The following is a 27,722-nucleotide window of genomic DNA, read 5'->3' on the forward strand; positions in this document are numbered from 1 at the left end:
GCGAGTGGAACCTATACGGCTACATCTCAAGATAAAGGTAAAAGGTGCAGCCCTGCAATTGCTCGCTCAGGCCAATACTGACATCGTTTCAAGGCACCTCTGCTTCACAGTAGGGGGTAGCACATTCCCACCCATTTTGAGCACAATGTTCATCACAATAAGTCGACCTGATATTTCAACATTTCAGTGCTGGAATTTATCTAAAATTAAATACAGTACTACATTTATCGTGATGGTTTTTTGTTGCTTATTTCTGTGGAGTAGCTGGGAAACGAGCCGAGTCCTTCAACTCCCTACACTTGATAACACAGTGTGTTCAATGCGGCTGCTGGATTTTGAAGCCAGGGTCCCAGCTGTAATCTCTGGGTCATAGGGTGACCCAGGTGACCCTTGCAAATGAGACTATTATGGTCTCTTGAGTTCTCACCCGGTTAAACCAAAAGACCTCAAACAAAAATTTGAGCCACCCGGCGACCTCTGAATTCCTTGCGAGGAGGATGATATTGAAGGAAGGTTAACAGCAATCTAGAGACGATAGAACCCTCTTAAAGACGGTAATTGGTTCCACGAACACGAGCATCGAAAGTTTCCCTTGTTCACCCAAAACACGTATTTTATAATATTTAAACAATGGATATGAATACATAAAGATACTAACATTATAAACACATCATATTAAAATAAACACTGTTAATAAATGCATGAATTCATTTTGATTTAAAGCTTTCGTGACTGCAGGAATTCATATTCTTGGTTCTTTCAGTAAATTCACGTAGAAGGGAAACAATAAAATAATAAAAATATAAAACAATAAAATTCTCACGACGTTTCGACTGCAACACAAGCAATCATCATCAGGTGTGAAAACCACAACAAGAAAATTTGAAAAAAGTGGCGGTTATTTTAACGTTAGCACCACGGAGAGAGATTTGATAAACCATTTCGGGTCTTAATTGATTGATCACGCTCAAGGTGGCTTTCAGACCGCATCCATTATTTTTCGTCTCCCCCCTCCTCTTTTCCGAACATAGATGGACTCGTCCATCTGAACAAACTGTCAAATCTCTCTCCGTGGTGCTAACATTAAAAATAACTGCCACTTTTTTCAAATTTTCTTGTTGTGGTTTTCACACCTGATGATGATTGCTTGTGTTGCAGTCGAAACATCGTGAGAATTTAATTTTTTATATTATTATTTTATTGTTTCCCTTCTACGTGGCATTAATTCATATTTACTGTACCTACAACAGCCCGTCGTTAACAGGGAAATGGTCGGTTAAGCCTACACATTGAGCTCTATGGAGGTCCGTTGTTAAGGGATTAGTTAACAAGGGTGGTCGTTAAAAGGGGTTCTAACTCTACCTTTGATTTCGCCGCCTTCACCAAGATGTCGTAGTTGGAAGGCGGAGGCGCCGGGTGGCGTCGAAGCAGCGCACACTCGGGGAATTCGTCTACGATGCGCTCTGCCACGGAGATGTTGGCGAGCAACATGAACTCCTCCACCATCGAGTTGGTCTCCCTGTGTACACGCACCAGTTTCCGCCACCACAACACATCAATCACAAGGGTCAAGAATCTTTATCTTAGATTATTTTGCTGATAATAAATTTCCCACGTGATAAGCCACTTTGTTCAGCTATCATTTGTGGTCAGGTAAGATTTTTTAAAAAGATAAAAATAGTTTAGTTTTATTTGTATATTTGTTTAAGTTATTTGTTTACCTTTCCAATACTTTGCAATCCTAACGTGTGCTTATATTGTTTGTTGTTGTAACGTTGTGACCTGCCCCAACTGGACATCTGTGAAAAAAGAGCTTTATAGCTCATCGGATTCTTCCAGTAGAAATATATATTTTGATTCTGATAGAGAGGTCTGCACAACAGTCGGATTGCAGTCATGGGAGGTGTCTTCTTGACGAGACTCACTTGAGTTCCTTGGTCTGCAGGTCGATCGGGTCATGGGTTTCGCTGTCCATGTGGAATCGGACCTCAGGGGATGCCAGAGTCAATGCCCTACGGGTGGAGAAGGGACATGAGCGATTATCATGTCCAGCCAAAACAACACAGAATCTTAATATAAGACACTTCACAAACTCAGATATTTGAGTTGAACATGCAGAGCTCGTTAAGTCAATCCACTGCTGGATGAGGGCCACCCCCATGTCATGCGAGTCGTGGGGTGGTTTTACCGTACTAAACCGTGGTGGTCAGTACGCGCTGGCAAAGGTGGGGGAGCACAGACATGGGAGCATTAAGTAGAGTAAAACAATTTATGTCACTGCATTGTCCTCTATTGCCCACAATGTAGCCCCGCAGCAGCCTGTAACACTCCAATCTAGAAGGATGTTATTAACCAGGTAAAACCTTAACTTCTTTATTGTTGCCTTCATTTCCGCATCTCCAGCTTCTTCAGCCTCCCACTCCCAGCCCCGCTCACTTCCCCCCCCCCCCCCCGGCATTTTGCCGTGCTCGCCCCTTTAATCCCTCTAGCAGCACCCCACTTCCCCTATCCCACACCCCCCTCTCTATCTCTCCCCCCTTGCTCCCCCCCACTCTCTTACCTATATAGCCTGTTACAACAGCCCTTTTTTGCCCACTTCAGCAATTGTTTCTGGCTGTGGTTGTCCCACCAGAAGAAGGACGCTTGTGTTGCGCCCGAAATGTCGTGATTTAATTTAGTTGTTATTTTATTTTATAGTTTTACCTACGTGACTTTACTGAAAAAAAACAAAGAGTATGAATCCTGTAACACTTGTTTGTGCATGGTATTCACCCAAGCCTCATGCATCATGGGGTCAAAAAAACCTACAGGTGCAGCTTTGCAATTGCTTGCTCAAGCCACTGCTGGAAGGGGGCTCCCATAAGAGGGGGCCCCTCTAGAGATACACCCTTTTACAGTCCCTCTCAATGTATTTTAGCCTACTCTTCCACGCTGGCCGGATGTCTTAGAAGACACGGGAGTAACCACACTTTACCGCGCCACAGGCGACCTGCCGATCGACTAAATGTGGTGCACCCATTAATACTGCTCAGCGCTCCAGAGGCGGTGGAGGGGATGAGGATCTTGAAAATGAGTTACCCGTTTTGAATGCGCCTCTGCTTGAGGATCTTGGCCAGGGAGTTGAGGCCACGCAAGCTGCTGGTGACCGGGTCCTTCCGCCCGGCGTCGTCCATCATTAGCTGAGCCTCTGTGTACGTTAGAGACGCCTGCGGGGATACGATGAACACACCACGGGTGAACCATGGGGTCCTCGCAATTACACAATGCCCACGCCTGATCCAAGCCCAAGCCAGAACTCAACAGATGTCTATGTGGCGCCCGATGACCACTGAGGGTTACGCTCACCCAAAGACAGTAAAATTTATATTTTTTGAATTCTCAAAGCTGGAATTTAACCAAATTTAGTGCAATGTAATTTGGTGGTCTTTTGTGCAGTGAGTTTAACACGTAGGCTTTCGTGACCAATATCATCCATAATACAGGTTTTTTGGGTTAGATTGTGTAAATACATAAATGTGTCGTTAAACCCGCCACCACCCGACACAGCCGACTAGTAAGGGTTGTCACATAAACAGAACGTGGCCAATTCGTCACTGGTACAACACACCGGTGTGCTGTACTCGTGACGAATTGGCATGTTCTGTGTTTTGTGCAGTGATTGTTGACTGGACAGAGACCATCAACTCACTACTTTCATGTCCTACCTCGCACCTCCGATTAGCACAGTTGGCTACATACGGTGCAAAAGAAGTTCAACATACATACTACCACTTGTGAACCCGGTTCATCTCGCTCCACTTGTGAACCCAGAGGTGCAAGCTCAACGCTCTGACCTCTCAGCCATCCGGAAACCTCAACTGCACTAACATAGCAAGGCACTGATACAATAAACGTGAAAGCAAACGAGAGTTTTACAAAAACTGAACGTCTGTGGGGGGGGGAGGGAATCACCTTGGAATTGATGATGCTCTTGGTAAAACGTGTGCTCACGATCTCAGCCTTTGGAGTCATCTCCCATATGCACGAGAACGCCAGCCTGCACGCGCACAGCACATGCACCGTCGCCATTCACCGTCGAGTGGCGGAGTCGTCGACATTGGAGTGGTGCAGGGTGTTCACTCAGGAAAGCCTCGCAAAGTCTCGAGACTCTTTTTCAGGAGGGTCTTTCCAAGTTTTTGGTAGTCGAGTCATTCTTTCAGCAGCGGGATGTTTGGCCAAATACCGGTTTGGGTTGTTACAAATTACTCAACTGGAATATATACGTAGCAACCATTGTTCGACTGCAAAAGCTTTGCAGTACCATGCATCATGGGATTACATGTGCACCTGGCAACAACGCACGTTAGCTGCTGAGTATGGGTTGCAATGTGCGCACTCGCGAGTTCACAGTTGTTGGTGCATCTCACCGGTCGACGTTGGATCTCAAGGAACACAGGTTTGAGCTCAATAACTCTGGCACCATATCAATCCTCTGCAGGTGCAAAAACACATAAACGCAACCACTTCTCTATCAATAAACACAATCTGGCAAATACATATGCACCAACTCAACGAGTGTTTTGCAAGCAAACCCACACATGATTAAATCACCTGCATGTAACTGTTCAGCAAGGGGATGTTTTCGCGAATGCCAGTTAAGATTGTATGGGTTTTATTTAGAGGAAATCTGATTAATCCAGAGGAAACCCATTCACTAACAGGGGGGAGAACAAACAAAACAGCAAGCAAAAAGGCACAAGAGTTGAGTAATCAAACCCAGCGTCTCCTTGCTGCAAGGCACGAGTGTTACACTGCGCCGATAGCCTGTCGCTCATGATGTGACGGTACATCATATGATAAGAAATCCACAAAAATCACCTCGTTTAATACATCATGAGAGATATTTAGCATTGTTGTTATTCATACGGTAAGTACTGAAAAGCACACAAAAAAATGTGGTGAAAATGTCAACTACAATTACAGTTGTGGGGAAACTGGTACCGCGATGATCATTACATCATAATATTTTACATCATGTCGTAAAGTTAAGAATGAAAGGATGAAATCGGCGGGTTGTAAAACACTTGATATTGTGGCAAGAAGAAATCCACATCTCACCTTCTCACACAGGTAAACTGTGGTACCACGCAGAGATGCCTCCTCATCCAAGGCATTCCCCGGCCGGATAAAGTAGCTCACATCGGCGATGTGTACCCCAACCTAGAACACACATTAATACACCGTCACCACCCTCACATGCATGGATGTGTAATGACAGGGTGATACCTGCCGGCCTGTAAGGGTAATTAAGGTTATAGCTGCATTACATAATGCCTTATTATGAAGGGGCGTATCTGGGGTAAAGGTCAACGGCGGAGTCAGTCGAGAAGCTCCGGGAACCATCCCGAAGGGCCTAGAAGGTTCTAGAATGGGGGCGTGGCCAGAGGTGGAGCTTGGCCACTCCAGGCAGATATAAAGAGCACCGAATCAGAACTTCGGGGCTGTTAGCGTGGGGTCTGGGTCCTGGTTGCGTCGCTACCGTCGTCATCTCTTCGTCTTCGACCACGTGGCTGGTTCTTCTGCAAGAGCAGCTCTGTCTCCGCCGCTACGCTCGTCAACCAACCAGCGTAGCTACGCAGGACGGAGATGGGCTGCGTGTTTGTACAGCCTAGGTGTAGCCGCGTTACGAAGTGTATCGCCCTGTGTGCTTTTAATAAATAAGACGCCTTCTACTAGACGTCTGTCGGAAGTTGCTCACTACACATGCATGCATAACCTCCACCATAGCCACTCCAACCAAAGCACAATAATGTGAAATGAAATGCACACCCATTACCACCTGGTGCATTCATTGTGAACCAGGCATTCGGCCAGTGACGTGGACACTTAGGCCAGTGGAGTCTTAGCTATGGCTTGGCTCAGGCTTGGCTCTCGCGCAACATGCATTGAGATTATTTCTATTATTTTGGCTGCTATAAATGTCCAAATGATGGGCCACTTTGTTCAGCTATTCATTTGTGGCCAGGTCACTAATCAAAAATAAATCAATACCTCAGTGGGCTTTGCCTGGTAGGATGGGGATGGTTTCGTTGTATTTGTTTGTGTTTGGGTTATTTGTTTGTCTTTCTTGTACTTTGCACTACTATTATGTTTTGTACTGTTTGTTGTTGTAACGTTCTTACCCGCCTCTACTGGACATGTGAAAAATAGCTTTATAGCTCATCGGATTCCTCCAGTATAAATATTCTGATTCTAATTCTCAATAAGCCACATCAAAGCAATGCTTAAAACCCGAGCTGCCTCTAAGCATGGTTCCAGCCCTGAGCCTCTGTGTCCCTTGTGCCTCCTCGTATATCCCTGCATGCTCCCAGCCACGCTCAGAATTTCTGTGAGCTGAGCGTGAGCCAAGGCACAGCTGAGCCACTCATGCTTCTTTGGAGGCAACGGAGCAGATCAAGCCAGAACCAAGCCATGTTGAAGTCAGTCCTGAGCCGAGCAGAGACCAAGAATACGGGCACTAAGGCAACGATGTTTGGAAACTTAAAAACAGGAATATTGTCCACCCCTTTGTCAATCCACTGCAGGATGAGGGCTTCTCCATGCCGTAATGGGTCGCGATTGTCATTTGACCTTGCTTTGTTACGATGGTCAATGCAGGTGGTGAAGGGGAGAACTTGGGCAGTTTTTTTAGATATCACTCTGTACCGGTGTTAGCCATGACTGGAACTAAACCAGCTTGACAGGATGAATGTGCAGTGCACTTATCATTGTGTCATTAAACTCCCCTTGTCACCTCCGCTAGCATTGACAAAACCATGAAAGGAATAGGCACGAATTACCCCGACCGTGACCACGATTACCACCACCAAATGAATACCTCGGCGTTCCCATTGTCGAGCGGTTTGCAGTGTTGGGCATCGTCGATGTCTGTGCAGCCTGGAGGATCCACACTGCAGATGGACAACACACGGAGGTCCTCCCTGCCAGCCTGGTCCTTGTACGGGACACACACAGCACCAGGTTCAACAAAACGCTGCCTTACAACAAACAAAACACAGGGTGAGCCATACATGGGTAAACCAACTTCATTCTAATGGCGTTCTAGCTTCTCAATAGGCGACTGAATATTTTGAAAGTACAGTCCATTCTCCTATAACTCCGCGTGTTTTCATATCGTGAATTAGATATAATGCGATGAATGCATTAGGGAACACATTTTTTTCATAACATGGATGCGAATTGGATAAAAGGCGATCGAGTGAACAGAACTGCGTTGTGCGAGGCAGAATAAGCGGTTGTACGGTTGCCTCGGTGTAGCATCACACAAGGTGGGATGCTTCTGGATGCTTCTAGATGCTACTCACGTACCCGAAGTCTTTGTTAAGCCTGCGTACGCATCTCACGTGTTATCGCGGACTGTGCTTTACCCTATCTTATTTATTATGCGATTTTTCCACAATTCGGTGTTCTTCAGGAACGCAAGTACAGCGTTATAGGAAAAAAGTCTGTAGTCCCCTTGCTCCATTCATTTCTGTACTGGACCATCTCCACGGCTACTGCAGAGTCCTCCACATCCTGGCTCACCACTTTGATCCGCATCTCTCGAGGCCTGCCTCTCGGGTCTCCGCCCTGGTGCTTCCATAAGTCCGTCGCCTTCCTTCCTCCGATGTGAATTTCCTCTCTTCTTACGATGATGTGTCCGAGCCATCGACTTTCTTTCAGGTCGACGGCTTTTCTATATACGGTCTGCGGTAAAGGTGTAGAGCCCCGTGGCTTCTCGTTCATGCCAGTGCAGCGGAAGGACCTCGACTGGAGGGAGAGCTCCAGAGAGGTCCTCTAGAAGGTATTCTACGCAGGCCAAACATCTTGAAACTATTGAGGTTTGACAGCACGATGATGATGATGGGGGCTGTTTTCGCATTTGTCTATTGTCGGGGGCCTATACGTCGGGGGCCACACGTCATGGGCCACACCAAAGGCCACCCAGGGGCCACCAGTGGCCCGTGGGCCTTGTAATAAAGAACATTGAAGTAAAGGATTCTCACATGCACGACCAAGCACACCAACACACCGCAGGCGTAAGAATTGAACTCAATCGATGAATTGACATATCGTCACACGTCTCATGCGTACCTCTGCTGTGATGCTGAACGTGGGAGGGGGCAGGCATGCAAGTACGGCCTGGCTGAAGGGCTGGTGTGGCACGTCGTGCTCCAGCAGCAGCACCTCCGTCTCCGTCTCCTTATCCCCACATTCGCCCAGAGAGCGCACAAAATGGCCCTGCACAAGCACACCGACGATTAGCACGGTTGTCTACGTATGGTACGGAAGAAGTTCAACATGCATATGCACATACGTGGCCAATCGTCACCGGTATCCCTTTTCCACTGGTACAATGGAACCCAGACAGTGCAGATCTCTCGAAGTGTCTGTGGTCACCCACTGGCTTTTTGCCGTGTCGAACCAGAACCAAACCGTAGTATGCTGGCCCCACAAGGCATCCAAATATATCCGGGGGCCGAGCAGGGCCAGGGGCGGGGCTAGCGACACATTGTGTGACGGCAGTCAGTACACCGCGGGGACGTGGCACCACAGCGTCATCTGCACGTGCCTAGCCTTGTTCAAAGCATTGACCGTCCATGGCATGGATCCGCTTTTGCAGTGGATAAACAACCTGCAGCCTACTAAACCGTGCCAGCCATGGTGTCGCTCGGTTGTGCAGTGGCAAATAGGTATGAAAAGCACAACCACAATGCCAACCTTGTACCTAACGTACATTATGTAGAATATTAACCGACATCTGTTTAAACAAAGATACAACCCAAAGAATACATCTTAACAATATATTTAACTTTTCACCAATTTAGTTTCTCATTGTGTTAATGGTATCGCACAAGACAAGCAATCTATACAAACCCTTCGTGGTCAAGGACGACCCACAGGAGCAGACATAACAGAGCTACTTCTAAGATCCATTGAAGTGAAATGCAGTCCAAATTGTAGGGGGGCAGTGCTTTTCCAACCACTCTGCCAATCAAAGTAATGTTCATCACATGGCAGTCAAACGCAGTAGTTTTCTCAGAGATGGAAATCAAACAATCGAAGTGCACGACCAAATTTAATATCGTTTTTGGTGCAGTTATTGGTGACTGGGCTGAGACTATCAACTTACAACACCTTAATAACCTAGGTTGAATCACAGGTGAGTTTGCCATGCTTTCAAAAAAAAAATATCACAGTGGTGCCACTTCATCCACCCTGACTTCCAATTCACCGTGTCACCGTTCGTGTTTTGGGTTCGACGGCTTGCATACAGAGCCGCGTGGCCGCGCATCAAGTGACAGAAGGATGAGCCCGACGTTGCCGACCACGGGACAGACGGGTGAGGTGTCACGGCGTCCGGGGCGTCACGGTGCAGTCGTACGTTCGGGTAGCGGGAGTGTCGCAGCCAGCCACCGATGGCTGGCTGCGACATTGCTCTCAGGGGCCTGGGTCACATCGCTGCAGACGTAGCAAGATCTGAAATCGCTGCAACCCTCAAAAACGCTAAGATGCCAGCTAGCAACCTCAGCAAAGATGAGCGTTTTGAATTATATAAATTAAAAAAGAGGAATGATATTGTAGTCCTCTCAGCTGACAAAGGCAATGCTACTGTCATCATGGATAAAATAGAATACAACAACAAAATTTAAGAATTACTCGACGATGGTAGTTATACAAAAATAAAAAGAGATCCCACCAACAGCCTCGTCACACAAACCAACAAAAGAATTTCTGATTCAACCGCATTAATTGATCAATCTAAACAGTTTTCGTTGAAACCTTCTGCTGCCAGGCCACCAAGATTATACGGCTTACCAAAAATACATAAAGTAGATACACCCCTTCGTCCCATAGTCTCTACTATCGGCTCCCCCACCTACAAACTAGCTCGTTTTTTGTCTGAAATCCTGCGTCCTTTCACTGGAAAGACCACCTCTGTGGTACAAAATTCGACTCACCTGGTATCGACAATCAAGGGTATTTCCCTGTCCCCAGACGACCTGCTTATCAGTTTTGATGTAGTTTCCTTATTCACCAAGGTTCCTGTACCTGACACCATTGCAATCATTGAAGACTTGGTTCATCAAGGACTAAACACTGAGGTACCCCCCCTGGTGAGACACTGTTTAACCAATACATACTTCACTTGGAATGGAACTTTCTACAAACAAACTGAGGGCACCCCAATGGGCTCCCCCCTTTCTCCAGTTATAGCTAACATTTTCATGGAGAAATTTGAGACTGACGCCATCCAGACTGCCACTCTGCGCCCAACCTTATGGAAGAGGTACGTGATGACACTTTTGTCATCTGGCCACATGGCCGGCTTGCTCTAGACCAATTCTTCGACCACATCAATTTCATACACCCAGCCATCAGATTTACCATGGAAGTCGAAATAGATGGCAAGATACCTTTTTTGGATGTCCTAATTAAAAAGAGACCTGATGGTTCAATGAGCCACTCTGTCTACAGGAAAGCTACCCATACGGATGCTTATCTGAAACCGGATTCCCACCACCATCCATCACAGAAGAATTCTCTCATCAAGACTCTGTATCATAGAGCCCAATGCATATCCGACCAGGAACACATAAGCAGTGAACTCAAGCACGTACACCAAGCTCTTAGGGCTAATGGTTACTCCGACTATACAATCCGCAAAGCTATCACTCAAACCATGAAGAAGAACCCTCTTGAGGAGCCTTTCAAAACCATCACTTTACCCTACATTGCGGGGGTCACAAAAAAGATCTCCAAAATCCTAAATAAACACAAGATCCAGGTCCGTTTCAACACATTACATAAAATCCGTGATCTGGTTCCGTCTGTAAAAGATGTGATTCCGGACATACAATACCCTGGTGTCTACAAACTAAGTTGCCTCTGTGGTAGTAGTTACATTGGAGAAACCAAACGCCATGTCTCAGACCGCATTCGTGAACACAAAGCAGACCTTAAACACGGTAGGACCAACACCTCGGCCGTGGCAGATCATTGTTCTAATTCAGTAGGCTCACATGCCATTGACTTTTCCAAGACAGAGGTTCTTTGTAAGCCATCTGGCTTCCATGAGAGATTCGTTCATGAGGCTATCCACATATACAAGCACAGAGACAATTTCAACCGAGAAGATGGATTCTATCTTAGCAATCATTGGAAAGATTTGATAAACCATTTCAGGTCTTAATTGATTGTTCACGCTTACAGTGGCTTTCAGACAGCATACATTATAAAAAATTGTCTCCCCCCTCCTCTTTTCAGAATATAGATGGGCTAGTCCTAAATAAACTGCCAAATCGTTGCGCGTGGCGCTAACGTTTTTATAAATAAATAAATGCGCCGTTTAAAAATAAATTTATGCAAACCAACACACCTGAAGACGACCGTTTGAGTTATGGTCGAAACGTCGTGAGAATTTTTTTATTGTTTTATATATTTTATTATTTTGTTGTTTCCCTTCAACGTGACTTTACCGAAAAAAAACTAAGAATATGAATTACTGCAGTCACGAAAGCTTTAAATCAAAATTTATATTCAAACTATTTAAAAACTATAAACTAAATAACTTTACCAGGTAAGGACCCTGAGAGCTCTATAGCTCTTTTTAAGTGACCTGGCCACAAATGATCGTTCAGTGAAGTATCTTATCACATTTGAAATTGATAGCAGCAACATACTCTAAGTGCATGTCAGATTGTAACTGTGGAGGGAAAAGCCGGAGGACCTGGAGAAAAATCCATGCGACCACGGGGAGAGAGACACGCACACTGCAGGTGTCTGGGTTTGATTTTGGTTCGGCAGTGTTGACGCTCCACTCACCACATCCTCCTCATTCTCTTCTGCAACGTCCCCTGCGACGCCCTCATCGTGCAGGACCAGCGAGGAGGGGGCAACCCAGCGCTCCTCGGGGAACATCTCCACGCACACGATGTCGTCGTGCATCGCGCGGTTTAAATGCTGCAGCCCCTGGATCAACACCTGCACGCAGACAAAAAAGATCCCCCGTATAGTCTTAACAGACCGCTGGGCCAAGTGCTGTTAGAGAGCAGCATATACAGTAAAACCTTGGATTGCGAGTAACTTGGTCTGCGAGTGTTTTACAAGACAAGCAAAATTTTTAATAAATATTAATTTGATAAACGAGCGAGGGTCTTGCAATACGAGCAGCTTTGTACTGCCGAGCGTCACGTGATCACAACTGATATACGAGTGCTTTGATATACGAGTGCTTTGGATTACAAACACGTTTCCGGAACGAATTATGCTCGCAATCCAAGGTTTTACTGTACAAGAGTTTTAATACCACGAATAAACAATTTAAAATGTAGGACTATGAGCCCATGAATCTTCTGAAACCAATGTTTTTCAGTAACATATGTTCAAGTAGGGCAATTTCTAGACTGGGTTTTTTTTTTCCAACAAAGGGCCAATGTACCTAATTGTTATTTAACGTTACATTTTGGAGGTGGAAATAGACCATTCATTTTGTTAACAAAGTAGTCACAACCATCATTAGACCTCCTTTGCCAGTACCAAAATATAATAGGGTTTTTCCCCTTTTTTCTGGCAACAAAACTGAAACCTCTTACAAGGAATCAGGTGTGCATTAACCACAATACTTGTGGTCAAAATGCAAACAAAAACACACTGATAATATTTGCAATATATGCGTACGCCTTTTGGCGTCCTCTGGTCTCGCACCAATTGGGTCGAGGCTCAAAAGAAAGCCGTCCCTGGTGTGAACCAATCAGTCTCAAGGACAATGCATATATTATCATAGTGTGTTTTTTGTTTGCATTTTGACCACAAGTATTGTGGTTAATGCACACATGATTCCTTGTAAAAGGTTTCAGTTTTGTTGCCAGAAAAAAAAGGGAAAAACCCTATTATTAAAGTAGTCACAATTAACGTATATACTGTAGTTGTGGTGGCGTAGCTATCGAGTGTGCAGGCAGTGCAACTGCACCAAGACTCACAGGCCGGGGGGGGCAGGAGCCAGGCTATGACACCTACGTAGGGTGCAAAAGACGTTCAAAATACAAATATTTTAGCCCAGTAGCTCTTAACCTTTACTGCAGCCTTGCAGTAAAGGTTAAGAGCTACTGCTCATGCCAAGAACGCTATGCCACTGCTTAATTATAAATTTGTTTTTAAAACTCACACAGATACGATCGGACAGCATTGTTCCTTCCAGACGCAGGCTTGTGAAACGTGTACCTCTTTATCACTGTCACCGTCCCCTCGCACCCTCAGAGTCCCCTCCAGGTAATTCTCACGACTCGCAAGGAAGGTTCCCTGGACAAACCAGCCGGAGCGCACACCTTGCTGCAGCTGGGACAGCGGGAGATGTTCGGGGAAGATTACCCGGGACTCCACCACATCCTGCACACGTACACAGCACACGCACGGCACATGCACGCGTCAACAACAATTTTGCAACCGCCATCACGTAACGAGACGAAGGATCCAGTCTGATTTATCTCAGAGCAGTACGGCCATCCGTGTTAGAGAACGTTCCACAAAAGCGGATATCAAAGAGCTACCTCTAGAGTTTCACCCTTCCGTCTCTGCTTTTTGGTAAATATGCCACGTTATAAATCTAGGATTTATTTGATTGATTGACCATTGATGGTGAGGATGAGACGTTCTTAACGGGAGCTGTTTAACACGTGTTCTTTTGCGACCAATATTATCCATAATAAAGGTTTTTTGGGTAAGAGCGCGTAAATGTGCGTAGTTAACCCGGCACAGACAATTAGTAAGGTTTGTTACGTAAAACAAAACGTGTCAATTAGTTACTACTGCAGCACGCCTGTGTATTGGAGAGTAAACCCACAACACTTACAAATCGAGTATATCGTTTCCCTGGTGATTACAACCAGCGAAACGTCGTACTCAGCGCAAGGCAAGTGTCCCTTTCTTCAGTGAGGCAGCTGGATGCAACGCGGAAGTGAGGGGTCGGACAAGGGTACAGGCCCGCACCATAAATATGAGGGGGGGGCAGAGCTGATGCACGCATACGGAGTCTCACCTGCTCCGAGGCCAGTGCCAGACGGTCAATCAACTCAGGGTTGTCCAGCAAGCTGCGCACGTATTCCTCCACTGGGGGTACACAGACACGCGCAGATAAACGCAGAAATTATAATTGGCGACACGATTTACCGGACGATTTAGAGTGCCACCCAAAATGTAATTTTGTTACTTTTCAAGTCATGCCTGCTGGATTGATTAATTTTCCTGTTTAACTGAAGCACTGTTTAACAAGAGGCACTACAGACTTGATTCAAAGCTTTCGTGACTGCAGGAATTACTCTTTGTTTTTTTTTCGGTAAAGTCACGTATAAATAAGAAATAATAAAATAACATAATAGCGTACAACGTTTCGGTTGCAACACAAGCAGCCATCATCAGGTACAGAAGAGCTAAATTTACGAGAGAGAGGAAACACATAAACCCAGATGTATATACATACACACAAGTAGGGGGGAACTAACACAGATACAACAGGGGACACAGAGAGAGAAGCATACCAAACAAACAGGGTTTAGCAAAATTTGGAAACCATATAAAGCAACACAGACGGTCGGTCAAAACACAATTAACGCATAGTCTGGTTGATTACGCTATTTCAAAGATTGCTAAATTGCAAGTTAAGTATGAAATTTAAAATACAGACCGCGCACACACACATAGACATCCAAGTAGAGTGAACCAGCACAGACACGCACACAGTGAAGTCGCCTTAAATAGGCAGAGAAGGTAAGGCTGAGAGACAATGGGACAATTTAGCATGAGGTATGCATGGAGCAAAGGGGGTGCAGCAGCACACACTCGGAAACACCAAGGCCCACACACAGGCAGAGACAGCACAGAGACACAAATCCAAGCCAAGACACAAAGGCAGATACACAAGCAGAGACAACACAAAGACACAAACCTCATACCTCCCCGTAGAGGTGGTTCAGACTTGATTCGAAGCTTTTGTGACTGCAGGAATTACTCTTTGTTTTTTTCGGTAAAGTCACGTATAAATAAGAAATAATAAAATAACATAATAGCGTACGACGTTTCGGTTGCAACACAAGCAGCCATCATTAGGTACAGAAGAGCTAAATTTACGAGAGGAAACACATAACCCCAGATGTATATACAGACACACAAGTAGGGGGGAACTAACACAGATACAACAGGGGACACAGAGAGAGAAGCATACCAAACAAACAGGGTTTAGCGCCCGAAACGTCGTGATTTGTTTTATTTTATACCTATGTTACTTTACCGAAAGAACCAAAGAGTATGTTTAACTGTGTCTCTGTGACTGTGCGTGTTTAACTGTGTCTTTGTATTTGACTGTGTCTGTGGTGCACGTCTTTGTTGCCCTTAATATGGCTGTCTGGGTAGCGAGTGGTCGCTCAGTGGTTAGTTCACTGTGCTACGAACCCAACGGCCAGAGTTCGATTCCCGCTCACAGCCAACATCAGTGACAATTATCTGAACCGGTCTTGGGCCTCCCCAGGTGGACTCAGTCTCAAATGAGTACCTGGTGCGGTGTGTAAACATCTACACTGGGGAGACAAAGGCGGCCGGGCGTGTTGCTGGGCACCCACCCCGTCGTGTACCGTGGCCGACCTTCACAGAAGTTGCCCCAAGTTTGTTGAAGGCCACACAGGGAATTTTTTTCTTTTTTTTAGTGCATCCACCGCGACCTGGCTGCGAGGAAATTGCTGGTAACGCATGGACACATCGCAAAGATTTGCGACTTTGGGCTGGCACGGGACGTCCAGACTGACCCCAACTACATGGTGAAGGGCAATGTGAGTCCTTCACCTTACTTAGCATCATCAGCATCATTATCAGTATCGCCAATGTCATCACCATCATCGGGATAGAAGGCCCATCACTTTAATTGTACTCAATGTTTTTATTTTATTTTGCACAGCCCCTAAGAAAAAAAGAGTGGGGGTGCTGCCACACACGGTGGTTCAATGGCTCTCCCACCCTGGACTTGCAATCCAGAGGTCGGCAATTGGATTCAATCTCCCTGCTCTGCCGACAGTTCAAAATATGGGGCAATTTCACAAATCTCCTTCCTCCTCCCCCCCCATGTGGTACACGGGGTAACTGGCCCAGAATAACAACCTGTGGTGGTGACCACCAGGCTAACTACACTAATTACAACATGACTAGCTACGACAGAACGGGACCACAGCTCGGGTCCCAGTCCATGTGTTGGAGACTCGGTAGAACGTAGACGTAGACAAAGGTTTCTTCAGGATGAACAACAACGCCGGTCCCTCTGGGGGACCCAGCTTATATTCTCTGTGGCGTGGCTGGCTCCGCCCTTGGCCACGACCACCTTCTAGAATCATCGAGCAGCAGGATCTGGACCCCGACCACGTGACCACCCCTAGCCCCCACTTGGGGCCCCTTTGTAGACTTAACCGGTCACGTGTCCTCTCGGGTCAACCAGAGTGCCATGGCATTTAGTAACCCGTTTCCTACGGCCGGCACTCCCACACCCTATCCTGTCGGGCTGGCACTGCACGCCAAGCGTGATGCCATCCAGCGGGATCAATCAGCGCTGACCGAGCCCCTCTAGGGCCGGTACTACACCCACACCAGAGTGGTATCCGCGATGTCAATACACCGCACGCCGTGCCTCTCTAGGGCCGGCACTACACAGTGACATCCCGTGATGTCACTACACATTTAACCCTTCAGGGTAGTGGAGGGCTAGATGACGCTAATTTGGCCAGATGAATGTGGCCTGACGCAAAAAACGTATGATGAATCGCGATGCATCGGCCTGAACTGAATTTACTGAACGTATTGTTGTTGTGCTTGTGGCCATGCGGTCATGTCCATTAGGTGCCTCTGCCTGTAAAGTGGATGTCTTCAGAAAGCATGTTCCATGGGCTCTACAAGGTGCAGAGCGACGTGTGGTCATACGGTATGCTACTGTGAGAAATCTTATATTTTGCTGAGACAAACTTTCACTTGCCACAAACATTCGGGGCCCTGAGTACAGAAGATCCTCACAGCAGACAACGATTGTAGTCTTATCTTACACTATGATTTTTAATTGCGTAAAGTTCAGATTTAAAGCTTTCGTGACTGCAGGGATTCATCTTCTTGGTTCTTTCGGTAAAGTAACGTAGAATGGATATAAAATAATAAAAAAAACGTAATAAAAAATAAAATTTTCACGACGTTTCGGCCACAACACAAGTAGCCTTCTTCAGGTGAAGGAACAGAACTGTCGGGACGACAGCACTTCAATGACTGCTGCTAAGATTCGCAGTGTCGTTTAAACTAGGTGGGAGAGGTAAAGCGCCTTGACAAAGGAGTTTACATATCAAACAGGATAATTTAGCATTGAAATAGCTGCGTTAAAGTGTTGGATCAGCAGGGTGTTAAAGTCAGAAATTAGCATGTAACTGGGAGATTAGCATGATGTTAATGTGAGGGATTAGCATGTGACTGGTCACGGAAATAGCTATGTTAAAGTCAAAGTTTCCATCTCAACAGAGGCATTTAGTATATGGACGCTAAAGGACTGCAACTACCCAACTATCATACAATAAACCGATGTGAAAAAAAACTAAGTAGAAACTTCATCAATATAATAAATGTACTCAATATATTCTTCAATAAATTGAGCTATAAACATAAAGTAACTGGGTATACACTACACTATCTAATGAATACCATATAGTAAACTAATAAAAAAAACTAAAATACAAACTACATCAATGTCATCAATAAACTCTATATACTCTCCATCAGCTGAGCTACTAACAATAAGTCGTTATACATTACAATGCCATATGGCGAAAAAAATGGGTGGCGGTTTTTTCCTTCTTTCCAACGTTAGCACCACGGAGAGCGACGAGCCTCGTTCAGACGGACGAGTCCATCCATGCTCGGAACGGAGGAGGGGGGAGAAACTGCCACGATGCGCTGCTCTGTCCTGTGTTGCGTTACAACCATGCCATAAACTAGACTACTATACATTGTAATGTTATACCTTCCAATCTAAACTACATTGTATAATATCGTATACACAGCCCAATGTAAGCTCGAACATTATGCAGTATATTGATATGTCTCCAACTAAACTTTTTCCTACATTACACAACTATACACCGTATTATACACTACCATAGACAAACCCACCCTTGAATTATACAATGCGTTACTTTAGACTACCCTATACTTTAGACTGTAAAATATTAGACTTGTAATATTACACTATGTATTATTCTACCAACCCTACTGTATACCACACAGCTGTATATTCACTATAAAATTACAATACTATATATTGCCTTATGAATTATGTTAAACATTACAATGTTATACTATTTATTATTATATAACATGCTATAAACCAGGGGTGTCCAAACTACGGCCCGCGGGCCAACTGCGGCCCGCCATCCATTTTTAATTGGCCCGTATCAAAGTTTAAAAATATAATGGACTATGGCCCACTGTATTGAATTTCTTAATTTAAGCACTAGATGGCGCTATTGTCTTGAACAAGGCAGCGTCTCCACAAAGCAAGCAATCGAAGAAAACATTTGCTCAGGGTCACCAGAAATGCCGGAACCGAAGAGACGCAAGATTGCAAGCGAGTGCAGAAAATTTCAGACTCGGTGGAAAAATGATTTTTTTTTCATAGAAACCAAGGGGAAGTGTGTTTGTTTGATTTGTAATGAGAGTGTTGCCGTGATGAAAGAGTACAATGCACGACGGCATTATGAAACGAAACATCAGACCTTCACGTCCTACACGGGCGCCGAGCGGAGAGAGAAGGTAAAGCAAATAGCAAGCTAGCCTGCTAACGCAGCAGCAGGGTTTTTTTTCCGTGCTAACAAAGCTCAAGAAAATGCAACAATAGCCAGCAATGAAGTAGCTCAACTCATTGCCCAACATGGGAAACCTTTCTCAGACGGTGACTTCATCAAACAGTGCCTCACTAAAGTCGTGGGAATGTGCCTGGAGGAAATGCAGGATTTTAACGATGTTAGTATGTCCAGAAATAAGGTTGTGCGGCGAATTGAAGACTTGTCGGCTAACTTAAAACAGCAAGTGTCAGATAAAGCTTGTGCTTTCGATTTTTACTCGATTGGATGTGATGAGAGGACAGATGCCACGGACACTGCACGGCTGTTAATTTTTTTGCGGGGAGTTGATGAGAATTTTTGCATTACGGAGGAACTGCTTGATCTTCGGAGTCTAAAGGGGGCAACAACTGGAAAGGATATGTTTTGAAGCTGTGTCAGATTCAATTAACCAGGCTGTTCTTAAATGGGACAAGCTGTGTGGAATTACAACGGATGGGGCTCCAGCAATGACAGGCGAGCGCAAAGGAATGGCTTCTATGGTGAGTGCCAAGGTGCAGGAGAGCGGAGGTGAGACTGTTAAAATGCACTGTATCATCTACCAAGAAGCCCTCTGTACCAAGATAATCCAGCTTGACGATGTGATGAACACAGTTGTGAAAACTGTCAACATAATTCGGGCACGAGGGCTTTACCAGAGAATTGCAAGCGTTCCTCTCTGATGTCGATGCTGAATACGGGGACCTACTTTACCATTCTCAAGTGCGCTGGCTCAATCGCGGCTCCGTGCTGCAGTGGTTTTATTCCCTGAGATCAAATATCGACAAGTTTTTGAAAGATAAGGGCAGACCTCTCCATGAGATCAGTGACCCTTTATGGTTGGCAGGCCTGGATTTTTTAGTTGATCTCACTGATCATCTCAACACCCCGAACAAGAGACTACAAGGCAAAGAGCAGCTGGTACCACAGCTGTATGTGAACATGAAAGCATTCCGTGCGAAGCTCCGTCTCTTCGAGTCACAACTGCGCAACTTCAATGTAGCGCACTTCCCCACGCTGACCGAAATCAATGCGCATTTCCAAATGCCAAGCTCTCTGCAAAAATGGGAGAATATGTGTCTGTGATCACATCTCTCATGACAGAATTCAGTCAGCGCTTCCAAGATTTTTCTGTCATTGAGAAGGAAATCACACTGTTTGCGGCTCCGTTTTCAATGGATGCAAAAGAAGTGGAGGAGAGTCTGCAATTAGAACTGATCGAAATTCAGTGTGATGATTCTCTGAAGAATCAGCATCAGCTTCTCTCCCTACCTGACTTCTACCGGAGTTTGGAAAAGGCCAAGTTTCCTCTGACGAGACGCCATGCAAAACGAATGATGAGTCTGTTCGGCTCAACATACATATGTGAGCAGACATTCTCTCTGTTAACGCTGAACAAAAGCAGGCTGAGAACCAGAACGACCGACAGCCATCTACGTGACGTCCTTCGCATCTCAACCACCAAACTTACTCCTGACCTGCCAGCTATCCTTCAGACCAAAGCGCAGCATCACTGCTCCCACTGAGCGTAACATTATTCCCATTACAGGTGAGTTAAAAATATACACACCGTTTTCATTTGTTAATAAGCCCAATTACTTCATAAATTCAGTCAATTAAAGTTGATGACAATTTTTTTAACAAACGTTAGTTGATGTGTTAACAAGCCCAATAATTTATTTGTGTAATAAGCTTGAAATATCCACATCCCCTATTTGTCTTCTTGTCTCTCCCTTCATATGGACAATGAAGGGGGATCAGCACCCTAAGAACCAATCTGAGGCTGTCACTGAGAGAATTACCTGCCAACCTTTTTGTAAAAAATAAAATTAAAATCTACTAATGAAGAGCTATGATGGAGACTTTTTTTTTCAAACATGTTCAATAATCAAACGTAATTTACCTGCATTTGATTGATTTTGACAATATTAGTGCATGAGAAGTGAGGCAGTATACCTCACGTCTAGTGAGTGGCCCAATCCTTCGTGTATTTTTCTGTATGTGGCCCTCGGGAAAAAAAGTTTGGACACCCCTGCTATAAATCATACCATTGACCGTCGTGTGAAAGGTATTAAGAGGCAGTGGCAGCGAATGGACTGCGATCTGAAAGTCACCATAAAATACAATCAATTAAGTACCAAAATGGTTTATAACGTCTTTCCAATGGTTACTAAGCCAGAATCCATCTTCTCGGTTGAAACTGTTTCTGTGTTTGTATATGTGGATGGCCTCATGAACGAATCTCTCATGGTAGCCGGATGGCTTGCAGAGAACGTCCGTCTTGGAGAAGTCAATGTCATGTGAGCCCACTGAATTATAACAGTGATCTGCCACAGCTGAGGTGCTCGTCCTACCGTGTTTCAAGTCTGCTTTATGTTCACGGATGCGGTCCCATAGAAAATCTGTGGAGGGAGCTGAAGGTTCGAGTTGCCAAACGTCAGCCTCGAAACCTTAATGACTTGGAGAAGATCTGCAAAGAGGAGTGGGACAAAATCCCCCCTGAGATGTGTGTAAACCTGGTGGTCCAACTACAAGAAACGTCTGACCTCTGTGATTTCCAACAAGGCTTTTGCCACCAAGTACTAAGTCATGTTTTGCAGAGGGGTCCAATACTTATTTCCCTGATTAAAATGCAAATCAATTCATAACATTTTTGACATGCGTTTTTCTGGATTTTGTTGTTGTTATTCTGTCTCTCACTGTTCAAATAAACGTACCATTAAAATTATAGACTGATGATTTATTTGTCAGTGGGCAAACGTACAAATCAGCAGGGGGTCAAATACTTTTTTCCCTCACTGTAGATCCCTGTCACACCCCACTGTAAACAGGAAATTGCTCTGACTCCCGGGCACGCAACTTTACCCGGGCCTGCCCACCATCGTGAAGGTCCTTAATCATTGTGAGCAGAGGGTAAGGAACTCTGAAAACACGAATAACAATCCAGAGCCCTGGCCTACTGATTGTATCATAGGCCTTGCCCAGGTCGGCGCTGCAACACTACACATGTAACGCATGGATTTGTTACACTGTTCAACTACACACACAGACACATTTTAAATAAAACAAGTCCTTTATTTGCAAAAAATAATCAGAGTACCAGTCATCAAATAGGCAATTGACACTTGGTCCAAAGAATATGTGATACTGTAATAGAAATACATGAATAGCTAAATTCAGAATTTATGTTAATAAGGCATAACCCAGTGCACAATATGACATTCATGAAAAGACAAAGTGCAGCATCCAACGTATAGAGGTGTCTTCACCATGAATATTATTCACAAGCTTGTGGTTTACAGTCACGTTTTTTTAAACTCATGTGATTCATGGCACGTGACCTTGCAGCACAGTTTTGAGCAATGCCTTTCCTTCTCCAAGAGGCACACATGTATCCTCTCTTTCCTCCAAGATTGTTTTAGCAACACACTTCAAGTCTTCTTTCTTTCACTTGCCATATGGATCGGCTCAATATAATTTGACAACTGCAAATCTTAAACTTTGCTTCAGAAATCTCCACTGTTTTTCCACTATACCGTCTCCACTGCTTAACCACTATACCTCTGAGTGGTTACTCAGCGTTTCAGCCAATCTCGTGCAAGGAACGACTTCTGTTGAGAGCAACCTCACATGCATGGGAGCACATGCTATCCAGCCAACATAAACATCAGGGTTGCCCCTGGCTCTCTGGCTCCTCTGGGCACTCTCTGGGCTCCGGGCACCCCGGCCCTCCTCTTCTCCTCTCCTCCCTTTATCTTCTCTAATGTAGCCCACTAATATACTAATTGTATGAATGGACCAGTGTATAAGAATTAATAGTGTATTTCTTATCCGATTCATGCTATCTCTTGTGAAACAATGGACATCTTATAAATTTATGCAGACCTCCACAGCTTGGTCATCAATCCATCTTACTTTTTCGGAGATAACGGAAGTTTATTTATGTTTGGCCTGGAGTTTCAGACCTCGCAAACTTAATATGGCCTCCCCAACCAGCCAATAAATTGAATGAAGTTCCGAAATGGTTTAAAACATCTTTCCAATGGTTCTTAATTTATTGTATTTTACGGTTACCGTCAGACCGCAGCTTTTTCGCTGATATTGCCTCTTAATACCTCTCACACCACGGTTAATGGTATGGTTTATAACATGGAGTATAACAACGCATTATGGCTGTCTCTCTCCCTCTTCCGTTCCCGAGCATGGATTGAGTCGTCCGTCTGAACGAAGCTCGTTCGTTGTCCGTGGTGCTGGTCGTTGATGGGAAGAAAAACCGCCATTTTTCGCAATATGGCATTGTGATATATAACGACTTATTGTTGGTGGCTCAGCTGATTGGAGAGTATATAGAGTTTATTGATAACATTGAGGTAGTTTATATTTGGGTTTTCAATGGTTTTACTATATGGTATTAATACTGGAAGGAACGAAGTTGTAAACTGAGTGTACCAGCCTGCAATAGACAAAATTCCAATGTTCCTACCAGCCCACCCTGCAGGGACCTGTTTATATAGTGTAGTGTATACCCAGTTGCTTTGTGATTAATAGCTCAGCTTATTGAAGCACATATCAAGTACAATTATTATACTGAGGTAATATAGACTTAGTTTTTTTCTCACATTGGTTTACTGTATGATAGTTGGGTAGTTGGAGGCCCTTTAGCGTCCATATACTAAATGCCTCTGTTGATATGTAAACTTTGACTTTAACACAGCTATTTTTTGTCACAAGCTAATCCCTAGCTATTTCAATGCTAAATTCTCCTGCTTTCTAGGTCATTCACACCTATCACCGAGCTTAAAAGACGCCACGAATCTCAGCAGCACTCATTGAAGCACTGTCGTCCCGACAGTTCTGTTCTTTCACCTGAAGAAGGCCGCTTGTGTTGTGGCCGAAACGTCGTGAGAATTTTATTGTCTTATTTTTATTTTATTATTTTATTCTCATTCTACGTGACTTTACCGAAAGAACCAAATAAGATAAACAGACACTTTAAACACCTTCATTTGGAAGTGCACGCTGAAGTTTACTATTTGCAAAACATAAACCAGGATCAATCCACTGCTGGATGAAGCCCTCTCCATGCTGCGATTCCTTGCGTCCCTGTGATGTGGCAATCCATTCAGCTCCTGTAAGCGACCTATTTTTATTTGACCAGGTAAGGCCCACTGAGATATATAGCTCTTTTCCAGAAGCAGCCTGGCCACATATGGTTGCTCAACGTAGTGGCTTTTGTGAATATTTATAGCAGTAATTATCTTAACGCATGTTTTTAGATGTGGAGAAAAAAACCGGAGGACCTGGAGAAAAGGATACGTGACCATGGGGAGAACATGCACACTCCAAATACGGGAGACCCTTGAATATCACGAGTTCATAGTTCGTGGTTTAGACCTATCGCCGGCAAGCTCTATGTATATCAATTTACCTATCATGGGGATTAATTTTGGTCTTTAGCGGGTATACTGTACAAGGAAGTACTATATCATTGTGTGATATTGTGGTGGGGAGCGGGCGAGGGGATTATTTGTTTACTAGCCTTTTGCCCGTCCAAGGATGGGTGTATTGCAGTAAATCTATTGCAGTAAATCAGACCGCGAAGTGATATTCATTGCATCCATTTGTGTGCAATTTGTAAGGCCGCGGTGACAGACCTATTTCATTTAAAGGTTATAATCCCTTGTTCATCATGACGTCCTTTCTACTTCGATGTCTCAATAGCGTTAGGGAGATCGCGTGACGTGAGGGTTCTGCCTTTGTAGTGAGTTTCTAAGTTGACGCTGAGGAGGGGGTAGGAGGCACCTCGCCCCCCCATGTGGAGTGACGTCACCCGAAAGTTGCTGAGACAAGGTCTTATATAGGCCTGAGATGAGTGCATCAAGGTAGGTGGGTGGAGCTAGAGATGGTCCAACCACAGAGGCTGGGGCAGTGGCCTTTGTATTGTGAGATTAGCATGTCAATGGCTGTGGCAGTGGCCTTTGTATTGTGAGAGATTAGTCTATTCATGAGTATTAATGAGGGGGCCTGCTCGACGTGGAGTGACGTCACGCGCGGGACACAGACATTCTTGGCTCATTATAGTAGTAAATTTGGTAATCTGTACAGCACATTTCTATTGTGATGTGTCTATTTTTGGTTGCCGTGTATGTAAGCTCATTATTTAGGTCAAGCTTAAGTATTGAATATCACGCTTTTGGCTTTTTCTGCACCTTCCAAAAATGTAACCACCTCGATATCCAAGGTACTCCTTATAAAGGCATCAGGGTCGGGATCAAACCCTCGGCCTCCTCCATACCAGGTGAGGTAGTTAACATCTCCTAGCCACCGAGCTGATTCTGTCTCTGTGGCAATGATTGTCCATGCTTTGCACAAGCAAATACTGTAGAAGCATAACTCGCTTTTTGTGTCTCCACATAAATCAGAATACGATGTTTAAATACATCAGCCTAATGGCTTTTCCCACCAACATTCCCCAGCAGCATTTGTTTTAAGCAATATAATTATACCGGCTTCCATTTGGGTTTTATCAGTTAGGCTTGTTAAACTAATGGTGGTTGTTATTCAAAAAAGAGCCGGCCATTTGCGTCAGTGCCACAGTCCAAATTTACCAGACTTTAAATAATACTTTCCAATTATCCAATTGGTTAAAACCACAGAGCAGCATTGCCCTTAATGTGAAACCATGGCACACTCTACCCATCTGTAAAACATATCACCTTCGTGAGAGCCTTGCATTGTAGGAATGGTGCAAATACATCTGGTAATGATTTCATCTAATTAGATCTGAGGAAGAGTCATTACTATAAATCTTGACTTAAAGCTTTCGTGACTGTAGGAATTCATATTATTTGGGTCTTTCGGTAAAGTCACGTAGATAGGTTCAAATTAATAAAAATAAAATAAACAAAAAACTCTGACGTTTTAATCACAACACAAGTGATCGTCATCAAGAAGAAGAAAGAGGGGGAAAGCTGCTGAGGCAGACTGTTTTAAAGGTTGAAAATGGGTGTAGCCCAAGGGTCATAAACGACGTGGTTAGTGATGTTAATGTGAGAAATTAGCACATTAATGTAAGATCGGAGAGCGGCCTCCATGACGAGGGCGCGGAGGTGGCTATGTTAATGTGAGAGATTGCCATGTTAATGTAAGATCGCAGAGCTGCCGCCACGTCGAGGTCAGCACGCGGAAGGGGCTATGTTGGTGTGAAATTTGTTTCACCTGTTAATGTAAGATCGGAGAGCCGAACCTACGGGGATAATAAAAACTAACATTGGAAGGTGGCAGGATGAGAACAACACCAGTTATGACTTAAACTGGTTGATGACGTTCTTCCAATGATTGCTGAGTTTGTACCCATCCTTTCGGTTGAAATTGTGACTGTGTCTATATATGTGGATGGCTTCATGAACGAATTTTTTTGATAGCCAGTGGGCTTACAAAGTACCTTCGTCTTAGAGAAATCAATTGGCGTGTGAGCCAACCGCATTAAAACAATGATCAGCCAAGGCTACCGTGTTGGTCCTACCGTGTTTCAAATCTTCCTTATGCTCATGAACACAGTCAGAGACATGTCGGTTAGTTTCCCCAATGTAACTACTGCCACAGACACGGCTTAGTTTGTAGACGCCAGGGTATTGTATATCAGGGACCCTGCGCGTCCACAGGTGGTGGATAGTGGAACGACCTTCTGTGAACGTTAGCTGCAAAATAAGTAGCGGCAACCCTGGCGGATAAGCAGTTGTGGACCAAGCAGTGACAGCACCACCAGGGTGTGGTTAGGACTGAAAATGCCAATGGTTTTCCTCTTGAAAAACGACATATACCCTGTAACGATGCTGCCGCATGGCGAGTATAGGCCGCCATTATAATAAGCATGTCTGCCACCAGCCATGGGTTAACAAGTCCTCAACGGCAGAGCAGGAGGAGGAAGATGTTAACATCTCAACAGCTGTGAAGGCGGACCAAGACTGCAGCAGAACGATATCGCCAATCGTACTGGTCTCCTTGCCATTGGATTCATGGTCCCATTCTCTCAAGAACTGTGGAAGCTACTGTACAACAGCTTTTTGGCGTCATCTGGTCCAACACCATGTGAGACTAGGCTCTAAGGAAAGCTGTCTCGGGTGTGGACCAATCAATTTCAAGGACAGTGCATACATTATCAGAGTTATGTTTTTTGTTTGCATTCCGACCGCAGGTATTGTGGTCAATGCAAACATGACTCCTTGTAAAAAAAAGGTGTCAGTTTTGTTGCCAGATAACGGGGTAAAAAAAACAATTATTAGCTTCTCCACAATAAAATAAATCATGCACAGGCGTGTTTCATTAAAGGAACAACATCTTCTGGCCCATTCAATACAATGTTTTTGGTGACCAGCTAGTGACGACGGGAGCATGATTGTGAAATCTGGAAGCTTCTAGTGGCAGCTACAAGAAGGTCGTCTAACACTCAGCAGAAGCAAGAGTGTGTTTCTGCAGCTGTACCTGCGACTAAGAAGTCCTTTCAAATGATCCACTCTGCTCACCCCACGTGGGGAAGGAGCTAGGAAAGTGGCCCTAAACATAGTCTGTCTCACTCCTTCCCGACTGGATAACCACGTTCAGAAGGATCCCCATTACTGTGGTGGAAACAAAACTAAAAGTCAGATAATTACCTTTGGGAACTGGAATGTCAGGACCCTTATGGACAACACTAAAAGTGAACGCCCAGAATGCTGCACCTTAATCGTGGTCCAGAAACTCAGACGACACAACACTGACGTAGCTGCCCTCAATGATGCTCGACGAGAAGAGGAGGGGCAGCTCAAGGAACAA

The 27,722-nt window shown here is 44.8% G+C and overlaps 1 protein-coding gene across 1 annotated transcript; it reads right to left on the reverse strand.

Moving 5' to 3' along the window:
- Positions 1-3,196: 3,196 nt before the first annotated feature.
- Positions 3,197-26,752, reverse strand: LOC142923935 (exosome complex exonuclease RRP44-like). Its single transcript, XM_076064958.1, has 6 exons — positions 26,740-26,752; positions 14,057-14,127; positions 13,243-13,407; positions 11,845-12,003; positions 4,906-4,913; positions 3,197-3,206 (listed from the first exon to the last, which is right to left on the reverse strand). Exons 1-6 carry the CDS (start codon positions 26,750-26,752, stop codon positions 3,197-3,199), a joined length of 426 nt encoding a protein of 141 aa, XP_075921073.1.
- Between the last annotated feature and the right edge of the window lie 970 nt (positions 26,753-27,722).

Source organism: Petromyzon marinus, unplaced genomic scaffold, assembly GCF_048934315.1.
Source record: "Petromyzon marinus isolate PM22_M1 ecotype Great Lakes invasive population unplaced genomic scaffold, UKy_Petmar_22M1.pri1.0 PM_Scaffold_90, whole genome shotgun sequence".
Lineage (NCBI taxonomy): Eukaryota > Metazoa > Chordata > Hyperoartia > Petromyzontiformes > Petromyzontidae > Petromyzon > Petromyzon marinus.

Bases quoted from the DNA above. Each gene is read 5' to 3' on its own strand.
- LOC142923935 (XM_076064958.1), bottom strand. The intron at 13,408-14,056 runs GTGAGACTCCGT...GTACGTGTGCAG, and splicing joins TGGCACTGGCCTCGGAGCAG to GATGTGGTGGAGTCCCGGGT. The intron at 12,004-13,242 runs GTACACGTTTCA...GTCTGCGTGCAG, and splicing joins ACGGTGACAGTGATAAAGAG to GTGTTGATCCAGGGGCTGCA.